General features: G+C 44.5%; 1 protein-coding gene across 1 annotated transcript in view; it reads right to left on the reverse strand.

Annotated features, from left to right (window-relative positions):
- The window catches only part of MYO10 (myosin X), a 202874-nt gene that overhangs the window by 13562 nt on the left and 163413 nt on the right, over nt 1-25899 (reverse strand). Inside the window, exons 20-31 of the mRNA XM_033110207.1 lie at nt 21853-21977; nt 21645-21759; nt 15093-15199; nt 13990-14223; nt 13603-13648; nt 11995-12861; nt 11003-11126; nt 8080-8323; nt 5253-5348; nt 2794-2887; nt 2009-2064; nt 95-237 (exon numbers count right to left, since the gene is read on the reverse strand). Coding sequence (XP_032966098.1) covers nt 95-237; nt 2009-2064; nt 2794-2887; nt 5253-5348; nt 8080-8323; nt 11003-11126; nt 11995-12861; nt 13603-13648; nt 13990-14223; nt 15093-15199; nt 21645-21759; nt 21853-21977 — 2251 coding nt within the window. The remainder of the gene's footprint in view (nt 1-94; nt 238-2008; nt 2065-2793; nt 2888-5252; nt 5349-8079; nt 8324-11002; nt 11127-11994; nt 12862-13602; nt 13649-13989; nt 14224-15092; nt 15200-21644; nt 21760-21852; nt 21978-25899) is intronic.

A 25899-nucleotide genomic window follows, 5' to 3' on the forward strand; every position in this document is an offset into this window, starting at 1 on the left:
ACTTGGAAAAGCTGCTCAAAAGGGAAATGCTGCAGGTATCTATGCAAATGAGAACAGGATCCCATGAACAAAGAAAAGCGTTGGTGGCAGTCACCTCTCACAATGAATTCCTGTCCCTCCACCCTGGTGTCCCCTTTGGATCTCTGCAGCAGCGTTATCCAGTGGTGCATCTCCTCCGGCGTGTCAGCGTTACAGTGCAGCACCCGGTTGGCCGTGATGATCACAAATGAATTGGGTCTGAGCGACAGGGCGAGAAGGAAGCAAAGCCTCTTTAGCTCTACTGTCAGCATCACCTCTGTTTGAACCAAGCCGGATGCATTTGTCCGGGAGTGTGGGTCATGGGGATAAAAACGGCAGTGCTATTTGTATTTCACAGTAAGGGAAACCTTGCTCATTTCTGCAGGATTTTATGCATCATTAACCTTTAAACTTGGAGCGACACATTTCTGAAGGGGAAACATTTCTTCATGCAAAACTTTCCAGATGAAACTCGGTTCCGGGAAGGCTAAATAAGGTGACCGTGGAGGAAAATTCTGTTTGGATGCCTCTCCAAAGTCAATTTCTTTCTGCCTCTGGGTACTGCCTTGGATAATATTTCTGTGGGTCGGTAATGAAATGTCAGACACCAGTAATAGAAAGATGGTCAGTAAACAGCTGTAAGTGGAATATCTTATACACTTCATTATGCCCGGTACAAAAAGCCACCTGGGCCCATGTTTTCAACACAGTCTAACAAGGGTCCATTTCCCATAACACAATCATGGAAATTTACTTTTCCCCTCATCGTCTTCTTTTGTCTGGTAAAGCCCTCAGTTTCTCACAGGCCCTTGCTCATACTAATTCTTCTATCTAACCACTTAAGCTAGTGACTGTGAACCATTTCTTGCAAGATTTCTAATGTTCATTGCAGTTAAGTTTTCCAGGGAAAAGGATGATTAACCAGACTGCAATAGACAGGGAAAGACAGGTAGGCGGTCCTTAAAAATAAAAGCAAGATGTTACTATCGTGGGGAAGCCAGAAAAGGTGGGCACTTGAGGAAGAGGGAAAGCCTGAGCAGGGATGGAAAGTTCGAAGCATGGGTCATCACATGCCCAGCGGGCTGGAGTGTAGGGATTTAGGAGACGACAGCCAGAGATGAGGTAGGAACCTGACCGGCTGTCAGAACAAACATCTGGGCTTTGATTACTGACGTAACACACCCGTGTTCCAGGTTCCTGAGCTGCGGGGGTAAGACGGTGCAGGGTGACTACCAGAAACAAAGGGTCTGTGGTTCAGAACACCCATCACCACCAGTGGGTGATGGAGACTCCTAAACTCTAAGCTGCCTAGTAGATACTAGTCTTGCCGTCCCTTTGAATACATTCCTAGTCATTTGCTAAAGCAGTTACTAAAGGCAGGAGCCAATTTGATTCTTACTCAGAATTCACAAGCAGCAAAGAAAAACAGAGGAAAAGACAAAGGTCAGTCACTGGGTACAAGAAGTCCTAAGACCATCTTGGAAGAAGATGTGCCTTCAAAAAACAAAACCCACAGCATTCTATCTTAAGGGCACAGATAAGGTAGACATGCCAAGGAAAACGTCTGCAGTTTAATTTATGAATACTCTACATATAAATTGCCATCAAATTCTTTTTTGAATTCATTATTAAGTTTAGAAAGGGGCACAACACCCTTGCTGGAATACCATTTTCCGAAACAGTAGTCTCCTGTATGAATCCCACGTTTGTCCTGTTCCAAATGAAGAATGTCTTCTGTGTGTTCATTAATTGTCTAAATTAGGTTTCCACTGTCTCCCCCAGCACTCCAAAAAGAAAGACTTCCCAATGATGGAAAACTGGGTACCAAGAACGAAGACTCTGGAGAGCTAGGGTTGACCGGCTGGGAACACGCAGCCTAGATAGAACCATTTCACAGCCCGGTGAAGAGGAAAGTGGCCCAGACACAGAGGGAGCTGTGAGCACATGCAGGTAACTAACTACTTTTGTTAACAGTCACATCTGGGCTCACCTATCAGGGCTGTCGGAGGCGCACACGGAATCAATCAGCCCCACATCCAAAGTGCCCTGGAATGGAGCAAAAAGTAGAGCGAGTGAGAGAACCATGGATGCAGTGCACATTATCGTAATGTTCCCAGATCGCGACCCTCTAAAGAAGCAAACAAAAAGGTTCCTGTCTGTGTTCATTGCAAAATAATGTTCTAAGAAAGATTCCCCTTTGTGTTGAGAGTAGACAGCCTACACACAGGGCAACGGCTACTGTTCCGTCATTAAAAAAAATTATAAATTAACCTTTCTTTTTCTTAAAATGCCTTCAGTGAAGAGTGTTTTCAAACTTCTTTCAATAATACAAGTGTTCTGATTTACACCAGGATCTGTCATTAAATTTTCTACTTTTTCTGCCAAGAAACTTTGTTGCATGTTAAGTTCTGACGAGGAAATAAACTTTATTTCTAAACTTTAAACTTTATCTGTGCATGTGTCTGGGATTGAGAAAAGACCGAAAGAATACAATTGAGAATTCACTCAGTCCTTTGAAGAGACGTGTAGGGCGCTTCCACGATTTCATAAAAATGGGAATTTTTTTTGTTGTTCTTTTAAGGGTTTGAGGTGGGAAAATGGGAATGTGTTACTCCTTATAATCTTCTATAATTGATTCCATTTTACTGCATGACTTTTAACTGAAATATTCCTGTTTTTCTCTTTATTATACTTTTGTTTAAGGAAAAAGAGGACTGTCTAGAAATCCCCGGCTGCCTGGCCTTCCAGGATGACGCCCCCTCCACGCTCACGTACCACAGCATTTTGCGGGTTTGCTTGCTCGTCGTGCATCTCCCGGATCTCCTGGTCTGTGGATGCGTGGACCTGACTCAGCACGCTGAACCACTGGCTGTGGGAAGGAGAAAGCAACTTTCAACAAATGACCAACCTCTGGATGTGCAAAACAGTGGGTCCCTTCTCCACACAGAAAATGACACTTCCTCTGAGCAACTTGGCTTTTTAACTTGCCTACCTCTTAGGGTTAAAGGTGGGTTTCCTAGTATGGGGGAGCCAAGTTACAATAAATAGCCAAAGTACCTTCACCTACCATCTGTTGCAATTTGAGGTCACTGGGAAGATCTTGACCTCCGGGTCCCACTACAGACCTCTACAGACATCTAACAATGAAAATGAGTTCCTTGAGAAATCGACAGCGAAAACGAAATCCTCAGTTCTACCTACATGAAGGATCCTTATACCGAAGGTATTATTCTCAGCCTAGGGAACATTCAAGTGCCTTTTCAGTTTTGATTCCAAGGTAAGAAGGCCAATGATGTAAGAATACCACCTCAGAATGGCCACTTGATGTCTATTTTCCCTACTCATCCCCAACTGGATTTCTACTAAAGTGAATAAAACCACAGGCAAGCTGGAAATAGAAAACAGCTGCTTGAAGTAGAAAGTGGAAAAGTACTTTGTCCAGAGAACTCTTCTGTCTTCATTTTGAAAGAGTTTTCTCACTTCCGTCAGAATCAGATAATAAAGGAAAACATGTCAACCCCAGAAAAGTCAAATGGAACAAACGTCACGATGTAACTAGAAACTTTTAGTAGGAACATGCCCGTGAACATCCATCTGTCCCAGCCAGCCAACATTTATTAGCAACTACACAATGTGACAGGTACCAAAGGTGAGAGAGACGCCAGGACATCCTTCTCCTGTAGACGACTAATAAGACACACACACACACTCCTACTAAGTTAGGCAGAGGAGAAAGTACTTGGCAGGTACACAATGAGACATTTAAGTGAAAAAGTAATACCTATCGATACAGGTTAAGTCACGTAAGTTATTTATAGCAAAGTACTAAAATCTATCTCCTGTGATTCCTGCCAAAAATGTGACCAAGAGTTTGAAATACGCAGATAGACTCTGAGGGGAGACCAGTGGGATCTTCTAACATGAACTGGCTTCACCAGTTCTGGTTAACCCAAAGGCAAGACTTCAATCGTTGCTTGGTTTGGGAGTTTTGAGCTTCCCCATAAAATACTGGAAAATGTATCCATTCAAGATGTAGGCCCCAGGCGATCACACACACACAGAAATGAAATCTGCTGTACAGGTGACACCCTGAAATTTACATTTGTTTCCTCCTGAATTAAGAATAACTTGGAATCTGAAAAGGAAATTTTAAAACCGTATTCCACTGGTCAGGGGAAAAAGTCCTTGCCTAAAATATTCCAAATGTTATATTTAGCAGGTTCATTATGGCACAAAACAGGGAGGACAGCAGCCAGATTCTGGGCCTATAATTCAGCTGAAAAGCTGTGGGCATTCCCTGGACCACAAAAAACCCACACGTGGTCTCTAGGAGTCCCAGACAGAATGATGGCGCTGTAATTCCAGGTTTGCTTGTTTTTCCAGTTTGTGTCCTAATTTATGGATCTAAGCAGGGTTTTAGGTTGTTCCCATGGGAAGAATTATTTTCTTTGCCCTTAATGCTGCTAGCATAGTGCTGTGTCGACTCAGAAATATTCAAAGGACAGGGGTAACGAAAGGCCCTGAGAACGCACTCGAGCATTGTAATGCTTTCTGGGGTGAAAAGTAAAAACGTAAGCTGAAGGACGTCCCCCTAATCAATGGGGAGAGTCTCTCTGGCGTTGCTCTGAGTGGCTGACAGACACTCCCTCCATCCCCCAATAGATGCACGGAAGCAGCAGGAAGCATTTTAGAACATGGCCAAACACAGTAAGTTCTCTAAGTGGTAACTCTCTCTTCTATCCCTATTACACTCTTCCATATCAAGGCCTGAAACACCCACCAACAGTCAGAGCACTCACTGGTTTCAACTGCCAGTGGCCAACACTCCTGCCTTTTCACTCCTTCATTCAGCAAACACAAGCTGTCCCCTTTTAAAGCTCAGAAACTCCCGGAAGGGGGCCTTCAGCTGTGTGTCATTACAGTTTACACGTGCTGTTGGTGATAATAAAATCCTGAGCAGGGGTGACAAGGGGTCTGCCGGGTGGCATTTGAAGCTGGAAAACCTTCACTGTAGCTGTAGGTGGACACATCTGCCCAGGGAAAGATTCCCCAGGGGACAAGAGTACATCAATCTCTCACCACTCACAGTCCTTCAGCCATTCTAACAGAAAACCCAACTGGAAACCAATTACAATCTTCTCCGCGCCAGGGGAGTGCACAGTGGTCTGGGTGACTCTGAGGCCATGCAGGAGAGAGGACGCAGTTATGAGAAAGGCGACAGCACAGCGCCTCACCTGGCGTCTTCTGGGGACTCGGCGATCAGGTGGAAGGTCCTATCGGCCATAATGATATCGATCCCGTTCTCTTTGCTGGTGTTATCTATGATCTCTCTGCAAAGGAACAAAAGCACCACATGCAAATCAGGAACACAGAATTAACAACGGGCGGGAAGAGCAGCTTCACCAAACTGATGCTTGCATTGGAAACTGTAACTGAAAAAAATCAGATACCTAATTCAGCCTTTTTTTTTTTTTTTAAGCAAATGATGAAGATCATTGTGTCCTCTAGGGGGAGCCAGGCTTCTCTCTGCTCCAGAGAGAGAGGGGCTGCTGGCATGGCCAGGGGTTCCCTTGACTTCACCAGGGAGGGGCCCTTCTCTTCTCACACCGGCCCACCCCAGGACCCAGGAGGCTTAGGGCGGCAGCCCTCATCCAGCCTGCACCTTCTCGTGGCTCCTCTCACTGCTCTTCAGTGGAAGGACCCCCACAAAGGGACTAATCTGGTGCGAGTTCTTCCCTAGTTCATCACAGCTTCCCATCATGGTTTACGGCCTAGGCTGACACCTGTAACGTACATTATTCCCTTGGGGGGCTTAGGGGTAAAGAGCAGGATTTGGGCCTGTCTTTGGATCTCAATACCATCTTGCTCATAGCCCAGCACTCTTTAAACAACCCCAGAGGTTTCAAATCGGTGGGCCAGGTTAACAACATCCGGGTATGACAAGCAGATGTTAAGATCGACCCAGAGGTCGTACTATATTTGATGAAGAAGGGTCTTGGGGATAAAGCCAGCTTGTTCTGACAACTGACATGGTACAACTGTTCGCAGTAAAACATTCACTTCACATCTACAAAACTGAGCAGTCTAACTGGTTAGGAAATATAAGTATTATATAAGCTTATAGCCAGAATCACTGAGATGAGATAAAACATCAAACAAAAAAACCAAGAAGACGAGAATTCATCGAGTGTTCTGTGATGCCTCGTCTGAGTGGCTGGAGAGAGGTGAGCAATGGGGATCGATCAGGCAAGCGAATGGCAGGGGCGTCTCTGGAACAGGACGATAATCCCCAGGTCAAACTGGCCAGACCAGGTCATGCTGGACCAGCCACTTTGCCCCCTGCAAACTCAGCAGCCTTGCATGTACAACGGGGGGTGAGACTATGACGTGTGGCTATGCTTCTGGGTCCTGGGGAACATTCAGAAAACACTGGCGGGGGCGGGGAATCTCTATGGGTGGGGCCCAGGGACTTCCTTTGTAAAAAGCTTCCCTGGAGATGAGGGGGTCTGGAAACTACAGGATAAATGAGGCAGCATCTTCACTAACAAATAGCAAGGGAAAGAAAAGGTGAAAGGGACATTAAAAGAGACCAGAGAGATCGCCAACTGATTTAAATTATAAACCTTATTTTACCAGTTTTCTAAATACCAGGGGTGCCCCCAAAAATGTATACACATGACTCGTATTCATCTTTTGTCATCAGTATATATTGAGTATTACAATTTCAATAGTTTTTTTCCTTTCTTAAAATGTGTATACACTTTTTTTGCACCCTTCGTATATGTGGTTGCTGAAGTTTGAAGGGGAGTCTGACAACAGGTTAAGCCAAAATACGTTTTATGCTTAGTATCTAGTTACCCAGCTGTCCCTAACTCTAACAATTTTCTGGAAACCTTACCTCATTTTTAACAAAAATAACAGGCCCTCAAATGGTTTGTTTCTAAAAGAGGGTGGCACAAAAAGGGGTCATTTTGGGTTCAAAGACTAGTTCTGTTCCTCTCATTGATGGGAACGAAAATGGCTATATACCCAACCCAGGGAGAGCACAAATTATTCATTTCAAATGATTCATACCTCATGGGTGAAGGATGATCAGAAAGTACCCAAAAAAAAAAAAAAAGGTCGAAAGTGGTCAAGAGGCGCAAAAATTATTATAAAATAAGTAAGTCACAGGGATGTAACGTACAGCACAGTGACTAGAGTTAATAATATTGCATTGCATATTTGAAAGTTGCTAAGAGAGTAGATAGATCTTAAAAGTTCTCATTAAAAGAAAAAAGTTTGTAACTGTGATGATCATTTTGCAATACATACAATTACCAAATCTTTATGTGGTATACCTGAAATTAATATAATGTGACATGTCAATTATGTTTCAATTAAAGACAAGCAGAAAAACCAAACACCTCCAGTCTGGCCGTCTGCTCCCAATGTAGCATTCTGTGGAAGAATTGAAAGTGATATGCTGACAGAGATGATAAAAAGATTCTCCACTAATCACCCAGCACTCACACCATGATTTCTGCACACAACCCTCCGCGTTCCCTAGTCGCAGGTCCAATTGGCATCTTACAAACGAGAGCCAACTGTTTGAACAGAACCATAGAAGGTGAACTGCTCAGAGACGAGGTTGTTTCCCCAGTTTCCTAATACAGTGGTACCTTGGTTTTCTAACATAATCTGTTCCGGAACACCGTTCGAGTTCTGAAACGTTCAAAAACCGAGGCACGGTTTCCCCATAGGAAGTACTGCAAAATGGATTAATCCGTTCCAGACCTTTAAAATCAACCCCTAAAACTGCAAATCTAGCATGAATTTTACTATCTAATGATACCACAGATCCATAAAATTTACGGCGTCCGTAAACCGAAATGTTCATCAACGGCGACATTGGAAAACCGAGGTACCACTGTGATTCAGTCCACTGAAGTGAAGGACTGGCACTCACTCGGCACCCACCACAGTCTCCTGCTTCAAAGACCTCGCAGCAGCGAGCTTTGCAGGCATCAAGCCGCCCAGAACACCGGCGCCCTGGGCCACATCCAGGGTTCATCCACGTACTTTGCCGTCCGGACTTCCACGGTGCCCTTGAGCTTCTCCTCGCTGTCGTTCTCAAAGTACATCAGCTTGGACTGACGGAGGACGAACCAGCGCTTCTTCCAGTTTCTCCTGGACAGCGTGGAGGAGCCGCCGCCTTTCTTGTGAAGCCAGCCTTGCTTCAGAGCCTCCTGCTTGGAGCGGAACCACAGGAAGGTTTCGTCCTTGAGGACACACCAGCGGCGTTTCCAGGAGTTCATCAGGCCACCTGTTCCAAGATTGGGCAGGAAGGGGTTTAAGAAAAGTCAATCAAACTAGATGACAACATCAGTAGAGGGTCTTAAGGTTCAGCGTATCCTTAACTTTGCCCCCAGTGACCCGCCCTCAGACATTCCTCAGTGAAGGAAGATGGCACTGCTGGTCTGTGTGTGTGTGTGTGTGTGTGTGTCGCGGGGGGGGGGGGGGAACGAAAGGGCGGTGCTGGACGGGCATTACACTAGCGTGGCTGGATTATAGGAGAACTCGGTCCTTTATATCCAGAGCAGCACCTGCTCACTTAGCTGAGAAATCTTGGTGAGGAGTTAACAGAAAGGACAAGCAATGAACGGACACTAACCTCACGGTGACTCAAGGGCCATTTCTGTATGTGCATTTTCCAACACCCCAGAGGAAACTACTTTAAAATGGTGTCAAAGTTTACACATTCCTTCTTTGGTCAATGTGGGGAACATGACTTATCAGCGATTCTGCAGTTTAACAATAAACTAACTTACACAGGAAAATAAAATACGACTTTCTTTGCATCTTTTCAAAGAAAAGCATCATCTGAAAATGGTTTATACGTATAAGGTATACGATTTAGAATATGAAAAAAAGTAAGACTCCGAACTGAATGGTGATTAAACCTAACAAAAATGAGAAGTTAACTGTAATTCATTTTAGTGGGAAACTTTTTTTTTCAGTTGAGAGAACTTAAACAAGGAGACAAGGATACTCAAATGTTATCTTTTACAAGATAAAATATATTTCTAATACTCTTCTAGCAGGATAATTTTATCTAGATTCCTTAAGGACAATCAAGAGTGACATCTTACCACCATCATTCAAAAATCTGTTTTAATGTATCCACTAAAGAACAAAATTTACTTCAATAATTTATTATAAAATGTCCACAAGTTATTTTTTTGATCAGCCAGGAATAAAAATAAGGGACATTTAAACAAGGATATTGAAAGTAAGTATAAAGAAAATACTTTTTTTCTTTTCCGATTAGAAATAAATTTTAAAAGACCTTCTCAGATTAACTTCTTCAGTGACTACAGATCTAAACTTCACCATGGAACAAGTAAAGCAATGACTACATTGATTTGTTTGTGGTGTGCAAAGTGCCCTTGCTTCTCTGAACTATACAAACTGATCGCCCTTTCTTGTGTCTAAAGCTCTGCCTGCTCATCTAGCCGAGAAGTCTGTCATCACACCAAGCTCCAGAGCTGGTTTCCTAACAAGCAGCAAACACGTCAAGGACTAGCAGAAATTTTTTTTTCCTTTTTGATTTGTGACTTTAATCTGGGTTTCCCAAACAGCCCAGAGGAAACTGTAATACAAAATTATTCTCTCGTATCGTCTTTAAACAATAAAGGTCATTCCCAGTTGTTTCTGAGACACAGAGTATACCACAGCCATCACCACCCGTTCATTCACTCTGGTGCTCGTATGTTATTCATGGGACTCGCTCCCAGCCTTCCCTCTCCAATTCTGGGTGCTCTCTCGATATTTCATCTTTTAGAGAATTTGATTACTGCTATTAATTCCCTAACTACAGACACCGTTAGTGGGCTATGAGGCTGGTGAAAACCCATTTATGCTCATCAAATATAATCTGGAGGTTGGATTTTCTTCATCATTCATTGGTTTCTCTGAAATTTTTTCCACAACTTTAAGACTTTATTAAAGATTACATGATGCATTTATACAATAACTCTTTTTAAGAGATGAGCTTGCCAAAAATTCATTTGCTTACCTTCTTGAGCTTTTAAAACTTTAATCTTGAAATTTAATGCTTTGAATGTATCTTTACTAATCTTATGTAAAGTATGTATTTTCTTAAGGTGTTATTCCTAATCTTACTTGTTTTAATCAGACAATTATGTAATAAATCAATGCCATAGATTATAAATATGAGTGAGAGTACAGGGAAGTCAAAACTCCTACAAAAAAATTGATGATTATAGTTTCGCATGACCCCTCACTGATTCAGAAGTCAAAGGTGATCAAGAACAGGAATAAAGCATGCGGTACAAAGTCCTAAGTAAGTACTTTCCAAAAGAAGTATGCGCCAAGGTCCCCAAAGATGAATGCCCAATACAGTACATTCAAAGTTTAACAGCAAGCAAGATGTACAGCTGTGATTCTCATCATCACAGGAGGCGTCCTAAGCTGTCTAAGCAAGGTGTGGCCCTCTCTCAGATCTTTACCTTCCCCCACATACACAACGTCCTAGGTTCTCTAACACTCCCACGGGAGGGGAAAGTACAGGTGACCATTATAACAGACTGCACCGACGCCAGGAGCAGCACACCTGTGTTGTATGTGTGTGTGTGTGTGTGAGAGAGAGAGAGAAAGACAGAGAGAGGAAAAGTGAATGTGAGAGAGGAAAAAGATGTAGGCGGGGTGGAAGGCAACAGAGAGGAGAGAGGGACTGTAAAATGGTGACACTGGTTGTAAACTCTTTGTCCTAACACTGCACCAACTGGGTCAAGGCAACGTTCTTGCAGGTATGACCGTGTCACCTATGTCATACCACCATGGCACCCTCCATGCATCTAGAGAACCTAACACACGGTAGGGTAATGTTCCCAAGCCCCTCAATCGGCCTCAGTGAAAATGAAATCTCAGTTTTCTATTGCTCTACCCCCAACCCAGGGGACAGGGCAGTCGCAGGTCATACCTTTCATGTATAGAAAACTGTGGAAGTAAGGCAGGGTGACACAGCTGTACACAGAGTCCCGCCGGTAGCAAAGTTCATCGTCCGTGTCAAACCTCGAGTCAAAATCCTCTTCGCTGTCTTCAAACTGGACAAGAAGGAGACAGCCAATGGTGAGCAAGAAAATCAGAGAACAAGCAAGGAACACGCATCGATTGACACTGAAAAAATAAAAACCGACAAAGCAACACGCCCATTCATTACAATGGAGTGGTTGCAAAAAAATTTAGAATTACAGAGCACCAGCTTTTAAGGGGAAATGGTGCATTGTGCAGATACACAAAAACACCAGACATACTTGAACCCAAAGGATGTCTATTCTAAAAACAACGCTGCTGCTTCAAGGTGCACTTTTACTCAAACTATGCAAGTTAATTCCCTTTAAATTACTAAGCTAAAAATATCTTCAAATCTTAGAAAGTCAAGGCAGTATTTAACGCAGGGCCAACAGGGAAAAAAATAAATGTAAACAATAGATAAATCCAGAAGCTGGCAAAAGTGGGTGAAGCCCTTCCAACCCGGACAAGACAGAACATCCTGCGGTGTGGACTCTGAAGCTACTGTAAGGAAAGTTCTCCAAAACGCCCTTGGCAGGTCTATCTAGTTCCAGTTCGGGCGGGGTCTCATTTCCCAACGGGCTGGAAAGCCCGAACAGACAGAGCCCAAGTCTCCATTGAAAACGCCAGTTTTCTTAGGCTTCAGGCAAAATGGCAGTTCTGGGCTTTGTGTTTAACCTGCAACAGACACACTGAGGTTCCGTTTCTTTAAGGAGATTGCTTTTGATTGCTTTTGGGAAGAGCCAGGGGTTTGAGGTCATCTTTAAGAGCCTGACTTTTGGAATCTCGATGTGGTGTGTGCAGGAGCCTTCATCCAAGTGATGGCGCCACAGGGGTGCGGACCGCGAGCAGCAACGCCCACCTCCGCGTGGGCGGGGGGGCGGGGGGGGGGCTACTCACCGAGGACTGCGCCCCTTCAGAGCTAAACCGGTACGCCCCGGAGCTGTTGTAGGTGCCCACGGAGCAGCGGTAGTCTGGGGACCACTGGCTACTGTAGGAGTTGGAGAAGGTCACGCTGCTGCCCGAGGTGATGGCGCCATCCTCATAGTCGTCCTGGCCGTAGTCGTAGTCGCCCTCCGGGGAGGGCAGGCCCCCGGCGTTCTGGGGCATGCAGTAGGTGGCGTCCCCGCCGGAGGAGCCCTGCTCGGACGGGGCCAGCAGCACGGTGCTGTCGGCGCTGGGGCTGGTGGGCACCACGGTGTCGTTCATGTAGGGGTCCTCCTCCGAGGACTCGTCACTCGTCCGGATGCCACTCGTCCGCTGGTCCGAGTGGCCGTGCTCGCTTGGGTTGGGCGAATCCTTGAAGGCGTCGTCGTCCGCCTCAAATCCCTCGTCGACCTCCTCCTCCGGGTAGGGCTGGCTGAAGTTGAAGCTGGGCTTCTCCCCGCACGCGGTCTCCGCCAGGTCACCCAGCTCCCCCGAAAACTCGCTCCCCACCGACAGCGAGCGCTCGATGTTGCGCACGCACTCGTCGATCTCGTCGAAGTTGAGCGACTCCAGGAACTCGTGGGCGGCGCGGCACGCTTCGTCCTCCAGCCTCTTGAGCTCCTCGTCCCGCAGCTGCTGCAGCTTTTGCAGGGAAGCCTCGGTCAAGGAGAGCTCCTGCCGCTCCTTCATGCGCTGCAGGTCCTCGATTTCCTTTTCCAGACGGAGGATCTCTTCTACCTGTTTGTTTTCCTTCTGCTTCTCCAGTTCCCGGTTCAGTTCGGCTTCCCTCTGCCTCTTCTGCAAGGCTTCCAGTTCCTGCTGCTTCCGTGCTGCTTCCTCCTGGACGGAAGAGGAAGGAAGACATTAGAAGTTGTCACTACCAACCAAGGGCGGGCACAAACATCGCTCCTCCTTTGCAGGGAAAAACCACGTGATGTGGTTGTGTGGGGCTCAATTGTGTTTCCCCCAGACTGACATGTTGCAGCTTTAACTAACCCTCAGTGCCTCAGAATGTGTCTGTATTTGGAGAGTCGTTAAAGCGGTGATTAAGTTACAGTGAGGCTGTGAGGTGGGGCCCTAATCCAATCTGACTGGTCCTTCTAAGAAGAGCAGATTGGGACACATATATATACACCAGAGATGTATGTGCACAGATACAAGACCACGTGAGGACACGGCAAGAAGGTGGCCACCTGCAAGCCAAGGAGGGAGGCTGCAGAAGAAACCAAACCGACCGACAACGTGATCATGGACTTCTAGCCTCTGGAATTGTGAGAATATCAGTTTCTGTTGTTTTATCCACCCAGGCTGTGTTAATTTGTTATGGCAGCCCGAGCCAACTAATCCAGTCATTATATTGGTGTAGAGAAATTAGGTTGTCACGATTCACTCTAAAATCTTAAAGACACTCCTTTTCACCCAATTTTAATGGGTTAGAAAGAAAAATGCATCATAAATATCTCCTCTCATGTTCTTCTTCCTGCATCTTTCTACTTTATTTTAATTTTGCCTCCTGAGTCAAAGTGCTTGAAGTGGGAAGGAAACGGACAAACGAGATGCCACAGTGACAGCATTTTTCACCTGTTGGGCGCGGAGCTCAGCTTCTCTTCGTGCCCTCTCTCTTTCTCTAAAAACGGTAAAGAAAAAAGACCATGAAAATAAATGCAATGGAAAAAAAAAATCCTAGAACCAGTTTTTAGTGAGAGCTAACTTTTAAAAAAAAAAAAAGCTTTGCTAAAGACAACTTCAAAAGCATGAAGGATGGGGTCTCTTCTCTTGGGAATATACCTACTTTGTGCACAAAATAAAAATACACACAGAACTGGGTCTTCGGTGCTGCCAAGGAATTTTATATTTCAGCCACCAGTAGGCTTAGCAGCAACCCCTGGGAATTCTTGCTGTAAGGATGGATACTTAGCCTAAAATTCAAAAAGTGTCCTTCTGTTTCATTCGAGAGAGGTGCTGTACCTTTCCTCTTCCTCCCGTCTCCTCTTCTCTTCTTCCTCCCGTCTCCTCTTTTCTTCCTCCTCCCGTTTTTCCACCAGCAGCTGTCTGTACACTTTCCGAGCAATCTGACCTCTGAGTTGCTTCTGGAAAACTATGGCTGCTTTTTTCATGTGCAGAAATCTCCTCCTCAGAAGGAATGCTCTGTAATTCTTCTGTATTATCACCACACAATAAAGGACCTTCCTGTATTGCTTTCTGAAAATGAAAACAAAAACATAGCACAACAGAGTAACTGTGGAGGTAATGAGGCTTCGAGCTCTTCAAATGAGTTTATGTTAATGTTGCAAGACAAAAGAACAGGACCTAGCTTTGGAAGACTCTCTTTATAGAGAGGGGAGCGAAAGGAGGCCCCTTTGGGCAAAAAACAGAAGAAAAACAAAAGAATAATAACAAACAAAACTAAAGCAAGAACCCTATCATATCTTGGCTAAACAAATACCTAACCCCTAATGCTAACTTGGAAATGTTTTGGCAGGAAGCTGGGTTGTAAACAGGACCAAAAGAGATTTGATATATTTTCCTATTCTTCTGGGGGGGGTGGGGAGATCTCGTTACAGCAGGACAGCTTTGTACTGCAGAAAATGTAACGGTGTGGGGTTTCACGTGGCATGCTGGTCCGCAGAGATGGGCAGAACCCAAATGTACAGGAAGAGAAGCTGCGTCATTCGACAAACACTGGAGAGGGGGGCTTCTGTGGCCCCAATGAAATAACCCCAATGTCAACAGACAAAATACCAACGTCCATAGCCCAGCCTGCCTCTGGCTTTAGTATGGGACGAAGATGAACTAGGTACACAACTTAAATATCTCAGCACAGTCCCCTAACACTACTGTTCTATTTGAGACGTCAGGCGCCCCCTTTCCTTCTTTCTGCCCAGGCAAGATAACGAGGCACCTGGCATCGCTCGTTAGAGCACTGACCTGGGACTCTCCTTAGCCTCGTCCTAACCCTCCATCCAGGTCTATTTTAAGAAAAAGCCACCACGGGGCTGCCCCCAGATGATGCTTCACACTAGGGAAGGCCTCGCAGAGCTCAATGGCTTTTCCCCGCCTAGGATCCTTACCGTGCCAAGTAACCTAAGACGTGGGCCCTGATCACCATGGCCGCCCGCGTAACTTCCTCCTCCCGCCGCTTCTCCAGTTTCTGCTCCAAGGATTCTCGAAGGAAGACCTGCCCAGGAGGGAGTGACACGTCAAACAAAACCAAAGAAAATGGCTGGCAGAAGGCAGGCCTCTCTGAGTCAGAGGTATCTTTGGGGAGAAGGCATTTTTCTCTCTCGTTTGCTCAAAACACACACAGCCATGCCATACTTCTCCACCTCCCTGCGGGGAAGGGCTGTTGAATTTACTTTTTTTTTCACTGCGGTATACATAACATATAACATTGTATTAGTTTCAGTTGTACACAGTGATTTGATATTTGTATTGTCGAGAAGGGAAAATTTGCCTATACCCTTCTTAGTTCTTTTGGCTGGTCTAAAAATGAAATTGATACAAGACAGATTAACAGGAGGAAAAGAAAACAAATTTAATTACAAACATATGGAGGTCTCACCGAAATGGGGCCCCTGAAGTGACCAAAGCAGGCTGCTTATATACCAGTGTTAGACACAGTTAACAAGTATTCGTGAAGATTAGACAAAACAAAGGGGTTAGTGTTTGGAGCAGCAAACTAATGAAGTAACAAAGTTTGTGAACGCAGCTTTGTCAGCTTTGACTCCCCGTCTCTCACGATCAGACTGCTTTCTGTCCCCCAGTATAGGGAGGACACTTTCACAGGGGAGATTCATTTCCTGCTTTCAGGCGGGGAAAGACGGGGGTCAGAGTGTCTCTTTTAGTACCAGCTATTTCTCAAGACACTTTAATTCAAAATAATATGCTACTGTGGCATATTTTGGGGTGGTCTGCCCTGAGCCGCAGTATTTATTGCAAAATGATCACCACAATAAGTCTACTTAACATCTGTCACCATAGATACAATTTTTTTTCTTGTGATGGGAACTTTTTAAGATCTACTCTCTTAGCAGCTTTCAAATATGCAATACAGTATTGTTAACTATAGTTGCCATGCTGTACATACCATCCCTGTGACTTATTTATACTAGAAGTTTGTACCTTTTGAATACTTTCACCTATTTCGCCCATCCCCCACCCCCTGCCTCTGGCAACCACCAATCTGCTCTCTTTATCTATGAGCTTGGGATTTTCCCCACTTTGGTTTATATTCCACGTAAGAAATCACTCAGTATTTGTCCTTCTCTTATTTCACTTAGCATAATGCCTTCAAGGTCCATCCACATTGTGATAAATGGCAAGATTTCATTCTTTCTTATGGCTGAACAATATTCCAGTGTGTGCGAGTGTGTGTGAGTGTATGTGTATCACAATTTCTTTATCCATACATCCAGCGATGGACAGAGGTCGTTTCCCTATCTTGGCTATCGTAAACTATGCTGCAGTGAACACACGAGTGCAGCTGTCTTTTCGAGTTAGTGGTTTCTTCTTCTTTTTTTTTTTTTCTTTTTTCAGATAAATAGCCAGAAGTAGAATTGCTGGATCAGATAGTAGTTCTGTTTTTAATTTTTTTGAGGAACCTCCACATTGTTTTCCATAGCGGCTGCACCAATATACCTTCCCACCAGCAGTGCACGAGCTTTCCCTTTTCTCCACATCCTTGCCAACATGTTATTTCTTGTCTTTTTGGTAATAGCCATTCTGACTGGTGTGAGGTGGTTACCTTATTGGGATTTTTTTTTGCATTTCCCTGATGATACGTAGTGATGCTCAGCATCTTTCCATGTTATGTCTTCTTTGGAAAACCGTCTATTCAGATCTTCTGCCTATTTTTAATGAGATTGTATTTTTGCTATTGAGTTGTATGAGTCCTTGAGATTAACTTTGGCTATTAACCCTTTATGAGATATGTTATTTGTAAATATTTTCTCCCATTCAGTAGGTTGCCTTTTCATTTTGTTAGTTTCCTTTGCGGCGCAGAAGCTGTTTAGTTTGATGTAGTTCTACTTGGTTTATTTTGCTTTTATTGCCTACCATTTTTTAAAAAAACTTTCCATCTGTCGTAGACTAAGATATCTAATAAAAATATATTACTAGCAGGAAAAAAAAAGGTTTATAAAATAAAAGTCCTATTTTGGGGTTATTATTCGATTCAGTGGGTATAAAAGGACTGTGGTATTGCTATCAAAGTTCACGAATACATATTTCATCACAGGCCAGGACAAATGGTTCACGGACTAGCCCCAGTCCTAAAGTGTATGTAACAAGAGACAGAGATACTCACCACATTAAAGAAAAAAAGAAGAATGAAGGGAGAAAGAAAGGGAAGGGAGGGAAACAAACTTTAAAAATGTACAAAATATTACTTTGTTATGACATAAAAAACACTCTCTTTAAGTCTATTAAGTGATCATGATCAAAGCATCTTGGCTTCAAAAATTTTCATGCGCATAAAATAACTGACATTAAGAATGTAATCCTGAAAACTGAGTTTGAAATTAGACTTGAATCACTTAAGCTGTATCTCAGTTCAGCCATCACAAGAATACTACAATTGGGACTAAATAGATTATAGCTGTTGGCTGGCCTGTTTCTGGGAACAGGCTCCTTCATCCCCTGCTTGTCAAATAAGATAAGGGTGTCTGCCAAGTGGCACTTCATATCAGAATTCCTAATTTATGAAAAAATCTTGTTGAAAAAATAATTTTGACCCTCCCTCAATCAAGCTAGCTTTTAATCATGCAATGTAAGATTTAATACACGCATTAAGAAGCTTTGAATTATTTCCTAAAAATACCAGTGCCAAATATTTTTATGCTTTTCTATTAACGGTCAGCATGAGGGCATTTTGGTTGGGGGGAGGCCTAAATGACACCCTCTGTCACCCACGATGTTTTAATTTATGCTCCCGTGAGTCGCTCTGGCCTATAACGATGCATTATGTTCTCTTGATGTCACATTTTCCCGGAGTCTATCCTCTTGACATTTGGGCAAAAAAAGCAAATCAAAAATCCTACCACATCTGACTCATAGCCTTACCTATTCCCGCTCTCGGTGCCCAGGCATTTGTAAAACTCGAGCACAAATAATTCTCCTATAAGTTTTTCATACAATCCTCTTCTTCTAATTGCAATTAACGTGCTCTGTTGATACATGAGACACTGTCTTCAGCACACACACAAAAAGAGAAAAATGTAATGTAAAAGACACTGTAAGTATAAAGCTTGTTTGTCTGATAAAGAGTTTGCAGAAATATGAATCTGGTTATCAAAACCATGGATTAGAAGCAGTTTTCATCAAGACTGGACTTTAAAGAAGCATTCAAACTTCTCTTTGAGATTATTTTGCTCTGGTGAGTGTTTAAAAGAAAAAGTAATGAAATCAAATCTCGGGGAAGCCTGGTGGTGACATGAAACAAAGTGTCGATTCTAAGGGGCGATACATTTATTACGTGAATAAAAGGGAGACCTTTAGGAAGCAACAGCATCTTACACCTTCTCAGAAGACTATAGAACGTTTTGTAGGAATTAGACTCAGAGAAATACCTGCTTTACTTTTACGCCCATTAAAAAGATAGCTCTCTGCTCTGCCTATTAAATTTACTTCCACATCTTTATGCAGATTCTCCTGCACTAACCTGAAGGGCTGAAGTGAAATGCTTTCAGAGACTGGAAATGCTTTCAGAGACCCGGCTCAGCTTCATTACGGGCATCTACTCTGAATTTATGCAACGACACACGGAAAAGTGATGCCAGTTCTCCCAGTCCAGGGATGAGCCATTGTCACGTCCCCATGTTCCCAGGACATGGGCCAAGATTGAGTCAGCGTGACGCAGCTGCTGTGAACAGAGGTGCTGTCTTCGGCTTAGGGAAGAGCGGTGCCCTTCAGGGGCTGCTCTGAACTTGACTCAACACGAACTATTAATATGAGCTCACAGGTCCAATTTCATGTGCCTTTTTTCCATCCTTAGATAGCTCAAGAGCCTACGGATTATTCTAGAAAGATGTCTTTATAAAAAATACCTCTTGCAGACTTTATTTCCATAGAACAGAGGGTAAAGGTCTGGCAACGGAGTCCAGGTGATCAGAAAAATGAAACGTGCCAGAATCAGAAGGCAGAAGGAAAAAGCAAACCCAGGAAGACAGAGGATGGAGCAGCTGCTCGTCCGGGTCACCCTGAACTCCTCAGTGGGGAAATGGACCAGAATCTCCTGCACAGGCTGTTCCATGGAGGCTTGGACAGGCCTCCTACCTTCTCCAGAAGTGCTTCCTCAGCAGATAGGAATTCTTGCCTTCCAAGGACTAAATATTATTTAAGCCAGCTAATTCAGACCTGGTGCCATGTTTAAAAAGACCTGGTGCCATGTTTTATGTGCTGGAAGGTCCAGATGTTCATCAGAGCTTCACGCCTTAAATGCAAAGACCTTCTGGCGGCAATACAGACTAAAACACACGCTAGTGGATAACTAAGGCGAACGTTGGTCGGTTAAGGTCAGAGTTATTTAGCAGACATAATTCAAATACTCTGATGTTTACATTTACTTCCCAGTGTTTCTGTGAACTGATTAGCTCCCACCCTACTTCTACTTCCAACTGTTTACCAATTACAGTTTAACTCTTCCTGAAAGATTTCCTCTTCTTGAATAGATCCCTGACCAGCTCTCTCCTGGGGAAACTGTGTCCTTATTCCTTAAAGAGATGACACTGGACGATTCGTCCGTTGTACGTGGATGTCTTATCTCCCAAAGACACACTAAACTGAGGACAAAGCTCATGTCTTCGTGTCTCTGTATCCTCTGTGCTACGCCCGGTACCAGCCTGGCTTGGGCCTGGTTTCCATAATGTAAGTGAAGTTGGACTGGTTTCTCAGAGCTCAGAAGAGACTGTTAAGCGCTGGGTGAATCAAAACGACCTTGGATGCTCCTCTGCTGTGTAAAACAGTGAGACAGGAGGAGCTTACTGGTTTAGAGAGAACGCAATATCTGATTAAAAAAAAAAAAAAATCAGAGCAGACTACATTATACTGCCAAAAGCTACACCTGAGTCATCTTCTTTAGAAAGTCTTCCTTGAGTGACTCAACCTGTGATATCCCGTGCCACTGAGTGAGTCCCTACTATGTGCAGTGCGTAGAACAGTGAACTCTCTGTTCTCCACTGGGGAACTGTAGAGAAGTCAACAAGCAATGACGGCATGTTCAGTGTTACAAGGGGGCCCCAAACAGGATGATGTGAGATGACAGAGGAGGAAACTTAACCCAGTTTTGGGGCGAGCTTTTGGGATGGGGTGCACTGAAGAACGTCCAAAAGGATTCCTGTCAAAGTACATATCTAAGTTGAGACTTGAAGGATGAGTTACCTGAATAAGAAAGGGGTATGTCCACACCTGTGAGGACATACCGTCAGGTGACCCCCAGTGAGTTACGCCCATTTAATCTGACCAGTGTGGGTGGAACCTGTGGCTTCCTTCTGGCCCACAGAATATGGCAAAAAGGAGGAGATGTTACGTCTGTGAATACGTTATGTTACATAAGACTCCACTTTAGAAAACTGGAGCAAGAGATTCTCCTGCTGGCCATGACGAGGTGAGCTGCCATGTTGAGGGAGGGTTAGGAAGGGGGGTCCTATGGCTTGGAACTGGGGCGAGGGGCGGAGAGGCGGCAGGTGGTGGGCCTCCAGGAGCTGAGAGCTGTCTCATGGGGCACCCAGCAAGCAAACAGGAACCTCAGTGCACAACTGCAAGAACTGGATGCTGGTGCCACACGAGCTTTGGAAAAGGACCCCGAGGTCCAGAAGGGAAGGCAGCCTCGGCCACAGCTCGGACGGTAGCCTTGAGAGACCCAGAGAGGGGACCCCTGACCCACAGATACTGCGAGATATTAGCGTGTGTTATTAAAGCTGCTGAGTTTGTGGTAGTTTGTTGCGTGGAAGCAGATAATACAACCGCTCTCCTCTATCGGAGGTCTGTACCTTCAACTCCCGGTCAGTTTAAATTCCTCAGGAGCAGAAGAGTATGCCCATTACACATGCGCCCTTGCTGAGTGGCCCTGAGGTGATGCCTAAATACTTGTCAGTGACCTCACACCGGTCAGTGTTACGCACTGAATGCTGTGTCCCCACCAAAACCTTACGCTGAAGCCCTACCCCCCAAAGTGATGGTGTTTGGAGGCAGGACCTTAAGAATTAGGTTAAGATGAGGTCGTGAGGCTGGGGCCCCAAGGCAGGATCAGTGCCTTTACAAGACAAGGAAGAGCGACCAGAGCTCACGCCCTGCCCCCACCATGTGAGGCCACAGCAAGAAGCCAGCCACCGTCTTGGACACAGGCGGCTGCCTGGCACTCCCCGGGCACCACACTGCTCATCAGGAAACATCTGGAGGCTGCCTGAATGAATACGCACACGGAAACCCTTAGGATCCGATGTTTCAATGTGTCCCCCAAGGAAAACAGAGTCCCTGAAAAGTCAAGGACTCCAAGTAAAACATGAACTGTTTGGAGGACAGACGATTACAGTGGGCGTGATCCCACGAGTATCTTTCCAGTGTTAAAAAACACTGGTCAGCAGGACCCCAGCGAACACGTCTCACAGCTCGGCCCCATACTGTACCTTCGTCTTCCCCAGCTGCCACTCGCTGTGGGAGGTGTCGTACAGCTGCAGCAGGGCCGAGCACTTCCCCTTGAGGTCCTCCGGCAGGGCCACGTTTCTCATCAGCACGTTATACCTGCAACAGAATGGCGCCCGCGTCACCTCCTGCTCTAACTCCCTTTTCCCAATCCCTTTGCACTGAAAGAGGATGGGTGCCCTTCTGTCTTGCCTTTTGTAAAAGTCCTGAAAGGGTCTCCGGACCGCATACCCTGCTTTGCGGATCCTCACCGTCTCCAGCATTCCCGAGTAGCGCAGCTGGTTCAGCACAACCGCCTGGTCAAAGTGGTCTGGCATCTGCAAGGCGCCGAAAGGAGAGACGTGACCAAGGCCACCCCACCACCATGCTGCACACACGCACGCGTGCACGCACTGAACCTACACACACAAAAAAACCTACACAATAAAAAAATGAGCCCACCCCATGTACCCACCACCTGGCTTCAACAACCATCACCCCGTCAACCTTGCCCATCTACAAGCCTACTTCCCTTCCCTCGGAGTTTTGGGAAACAAGCCCCAGATATCACACCACCTTATTTGTAAATTATATCAGTATCATTTAAAAAAGTATAACCGCAACACCATTCTTCTATCGCAAAAAATACCAATAATGCCTTGATATTAATATGCATGGTCAAATTTCTGATTGTTTTACAAATCCCATAAATGAACCATCAAAGAATCTAAAATATCACAAAAATATCACTTTCTTTTTACCCTTCAATTCCAAGGCAAGTAAAGACAGTTTTTGGCTAAAGAATACAGTGACCCAGGGAGGGCCGGGGGAGGGGATTGGAAGGGTGGAGAAAGAGAGCTCGCCAGTGGAGGAAAAGAGACAAGAAGAAGAATTTTCCTTTTCTCCATTTCTAGTCAAATACCCCATTTATGGAGTGCTCCAAACCATGATCACTAAATAAATTAATCCCAGCACATGCAAATTAAGGACCAAGGAATTCAAACCAAGACTTAACATTCTGAAATGTATTATCCACTCAGTTGCCAAACAAACTGCCATTGCTGACAGGACAATAAGTCTTTCAGAGCAGAGCCCAAAAGTAGGCCATTTCCACTCACGGCTCTTTGGGCAGTGATTTGTTTTTTAATTCAATACCCACTCCTTTGTATTTATTTTTATTTTGTTATCCTACACAACTGTGTATAAAGTGGCTGAAAAAACAGTGCCCTAGGATACGTATAAGTACATCGCTAAAACGTACCAAAAATGGAGAGTAGCTTCAATTTGCAAGCCATAAAAATGCAGTTGGTCACTAACACAAAATTAGGCTGAAATCCATGTTATTCTGCACGCTTTCCAAACTAGCAAAAGTAAATTTAAGAAATGCTCTGCCTATCTTCCTTACAGCTTTCGATGGACTGGTTGCCGTCATCTTCAGGAAGCTGACTTACATATAATTTCTTCTACAAACACTGGTTAAATTGTCCTTACTCAGCAGTATTCTACCTGAGTAGAGCCAATAAAGTAGGGCAAATATTCCAAGAACTGTGGCTCCCAGGTTTTCAGTCTTGATTATTTTATATATCCTTAGAAAAGTAGGGAGAGCTTAAAAGTATAAAAACAAAATTACCCTTGGTTACTCTGCTACCTTAATATTTGGAGTAACAAATGGACAGTAGCAACTGTTCGTAAGGTAGTTGGTTAAAATGCTTCTGTTATATGTATCTGGGAATATAATCTGGCCGGCAGCAATCTACAAAGACGAATACAGAGCTAACATAAAACAAACACGGAATAGCCAAAGCATCAGACTTAGTCAACTGCGTTAAACTCATCACCAGAGAAACCCACTAATTTAATATGTAATCATTTGATGCTGTAAAACTTTTTAAATAAAAAAACTCTAAATCTCTTGCAAACTTTCACCATTCCTGACCCATCCTGTTTTTCCTTGCTACTTGACTGCCAATCTCTATTTAGCAAAGTCCATACAATCCCATAGTTCGGCCCTAGTTATTAAAACATTCTAAAAAATATTACTAAAGGGGCGCCCCACCCCAAAAGTTCAGCTGCACTTACCATCTTCCAGTCTCTCCGAGGAACATTCCACCTTCAGTTTGGCTCTGGGGCCAAAATTCATATGGAAAACAACTGCCACACTGACCTTTTCGCCACAGCTAAAGACACTGAACAATAATGAACACCATTCCTGTGCTTTAAAAAGTGCTCGGTCGCCATGACAACCCCTTCCATTCTCGGGCTAATTAGTGTGGTGTGGTTGTAGGATTTCATACAGCCCAGGGAGGGGACAACGGAGGGGAGGGAGAGCCACCAGGAGTGGCCGCTCTTTCCAGGCGCCCACTGCGATTGTGTTTCTGCCCCTTCACAGAAATTTAACCAGGGGAAGGGGGATCTATAGGCAGATTGTCGCCAGGGGCAACCCACGTTGCAATCATGCCGGGGGAAACCTGTATTTCCACTGGTGGTTGTCTCTGGAGTTTCCACTTCCTTTTCTGAGGAACTTAATGTTCAAAGATGACACAGCTGGAGGCTGGACAAGTCACAAACTTAAAGGCACGCTGCCCTTAAAACTTGGCTAACGCACTCCAGGTTTCGCCAGTAACTCGTTTTCCAGAACAGGAGTTCACTCCCACAAAAGACTGCCTGCAGTGTATTAACAGGGAAGTTTTGAGGGCCACAATAGGGTAAATTTTGGGAGTAACAGCCATAAACCTGGGCAATTATAGTCACAGGAGTCGGGTCGTAATCCATTTTCTGAGTATTAAATTAATAAACACCCCAATGTACAAGGTTCTGTGGGAGGATTAAAAAAAAGGTGTGGGCTCGATTTTTTTCCCCAACACTCCCCACCAGAGTGGTACATTTGTTGTAACTGATAAACCTACATGGACACATGATCACACAAAGTCCGTAGTTTACATCAGGGTTTGCTCTTGGACAGTCAAGGTTTTGACGAAGGTCTAATGATGTGGATCCACCACTACAGTGTTACACAGAGTAGTTTCACTGCCCTAAAAGCCCTCTGTGCTCTGCCTATTCATTTCTACGTCCCTCCCACCAGTCATCTCTTTGTTGTTGCCATAGCTTATTTTTTGAAGATAATATTGCTTTCCACAGCCTTCTGAGGTTCAGAGCGAAATTGACAGGATGGTACAGAGATTTCACATAAGCCCCCATCCACTGCATGGCCTCAGAGGGGCTAGAAGTTGCTTCAAAGGACCCTGAAATTTAGGCGAGTGCCATACGTCACTACTTATATAGTAGAAAGCCTAATCCAAAACCGTGTTAAGGATTAAAATTAACTTCTTTGGGAACACAGGAGAGAGACAAACACTGAGAAGGGTGTGGGCGGCTCATGAATTTGAACCCAGGCCTGACCTAGAGTCTGGGCTCTTACAAGCCCTACTGAATGCTGGAGTGATGGGCCATTCCACAGAGAACACAGCGTGAACAGCTAAGAGGCTGAAAGAACCTGACATGTTCTGCAGTCAGTCTGAGGCAGAAGAGAGGGAGGAGGGAGCGGCCTAGCCTGCCGGTGGACAGAGCTCTTCCTTGATGGCCACGGTTTCCAAGATAAGAGCTCGGGGCGGGAGACGAACGTGGTGAGGCCTATGCCGCAGAAGAATCCCCTTGTTGGCAACGGCAAAACTGGAAAATGGGTATATTTTGATACCGCGCACATCACGAAATGTTACACAGCCATTTCAAAATAAGACCAAATTAAAGATGCACCCGTTGACTCTCAGGCCTCTCGCAAGGTGAAAAAGCAAGATATAGAAAAGTATGTATAATAACCTCATGTTTGTACAATGACCCCCACCAAGAAACAAAACTCTCCTCTATTTATGTATATGTGCATGATTATATATGCCTAAGTATGCAGGTGCAGAAAAGCACAGAAAGACGTTACTATGTGTTGGGAAGGAGAGACAGCTAAGAAACAAGGTAAAGAAAAAAATTAGGCTGCATTAGAAGGAAATAATCCCACATATATAATATGGACCATTTCTATATGTCTATATACCTTTGAAGACGTACAAAAAATATTACTTTTTTACAAGGTAAAAAAATCAGATACAGGATGGATTCCAGAGGTCCTGTGTGGAATGAGGTGACAGGCTAAGAGAACAGGGAGACCAGGCAAGAAGCTGCTGTAAGGGTACTTGCAAGAAACCACCCAAACGCCCATAATCGACGGATAAACGAACTTTGGGAGAGCCATACAATACAATATTACTT

This window comes from Rhinolophus ferrumequinum, chromosome 7, assembly GCF_004115265.2.
Source record: "Rhinolophus ferrumequinum isolate MPI-CBG mRhiFer1 chromosome 7, mRhiFer1_v1.p, whole genome shotgun sequence".
Classification (NCBI taxonomy): Eukaryota; Metazoa; Chordata; class Mammalia; order Chiroptera; family Rhinolophidae; genus Rhinolophus; species Rhinolophus ferrumequinum.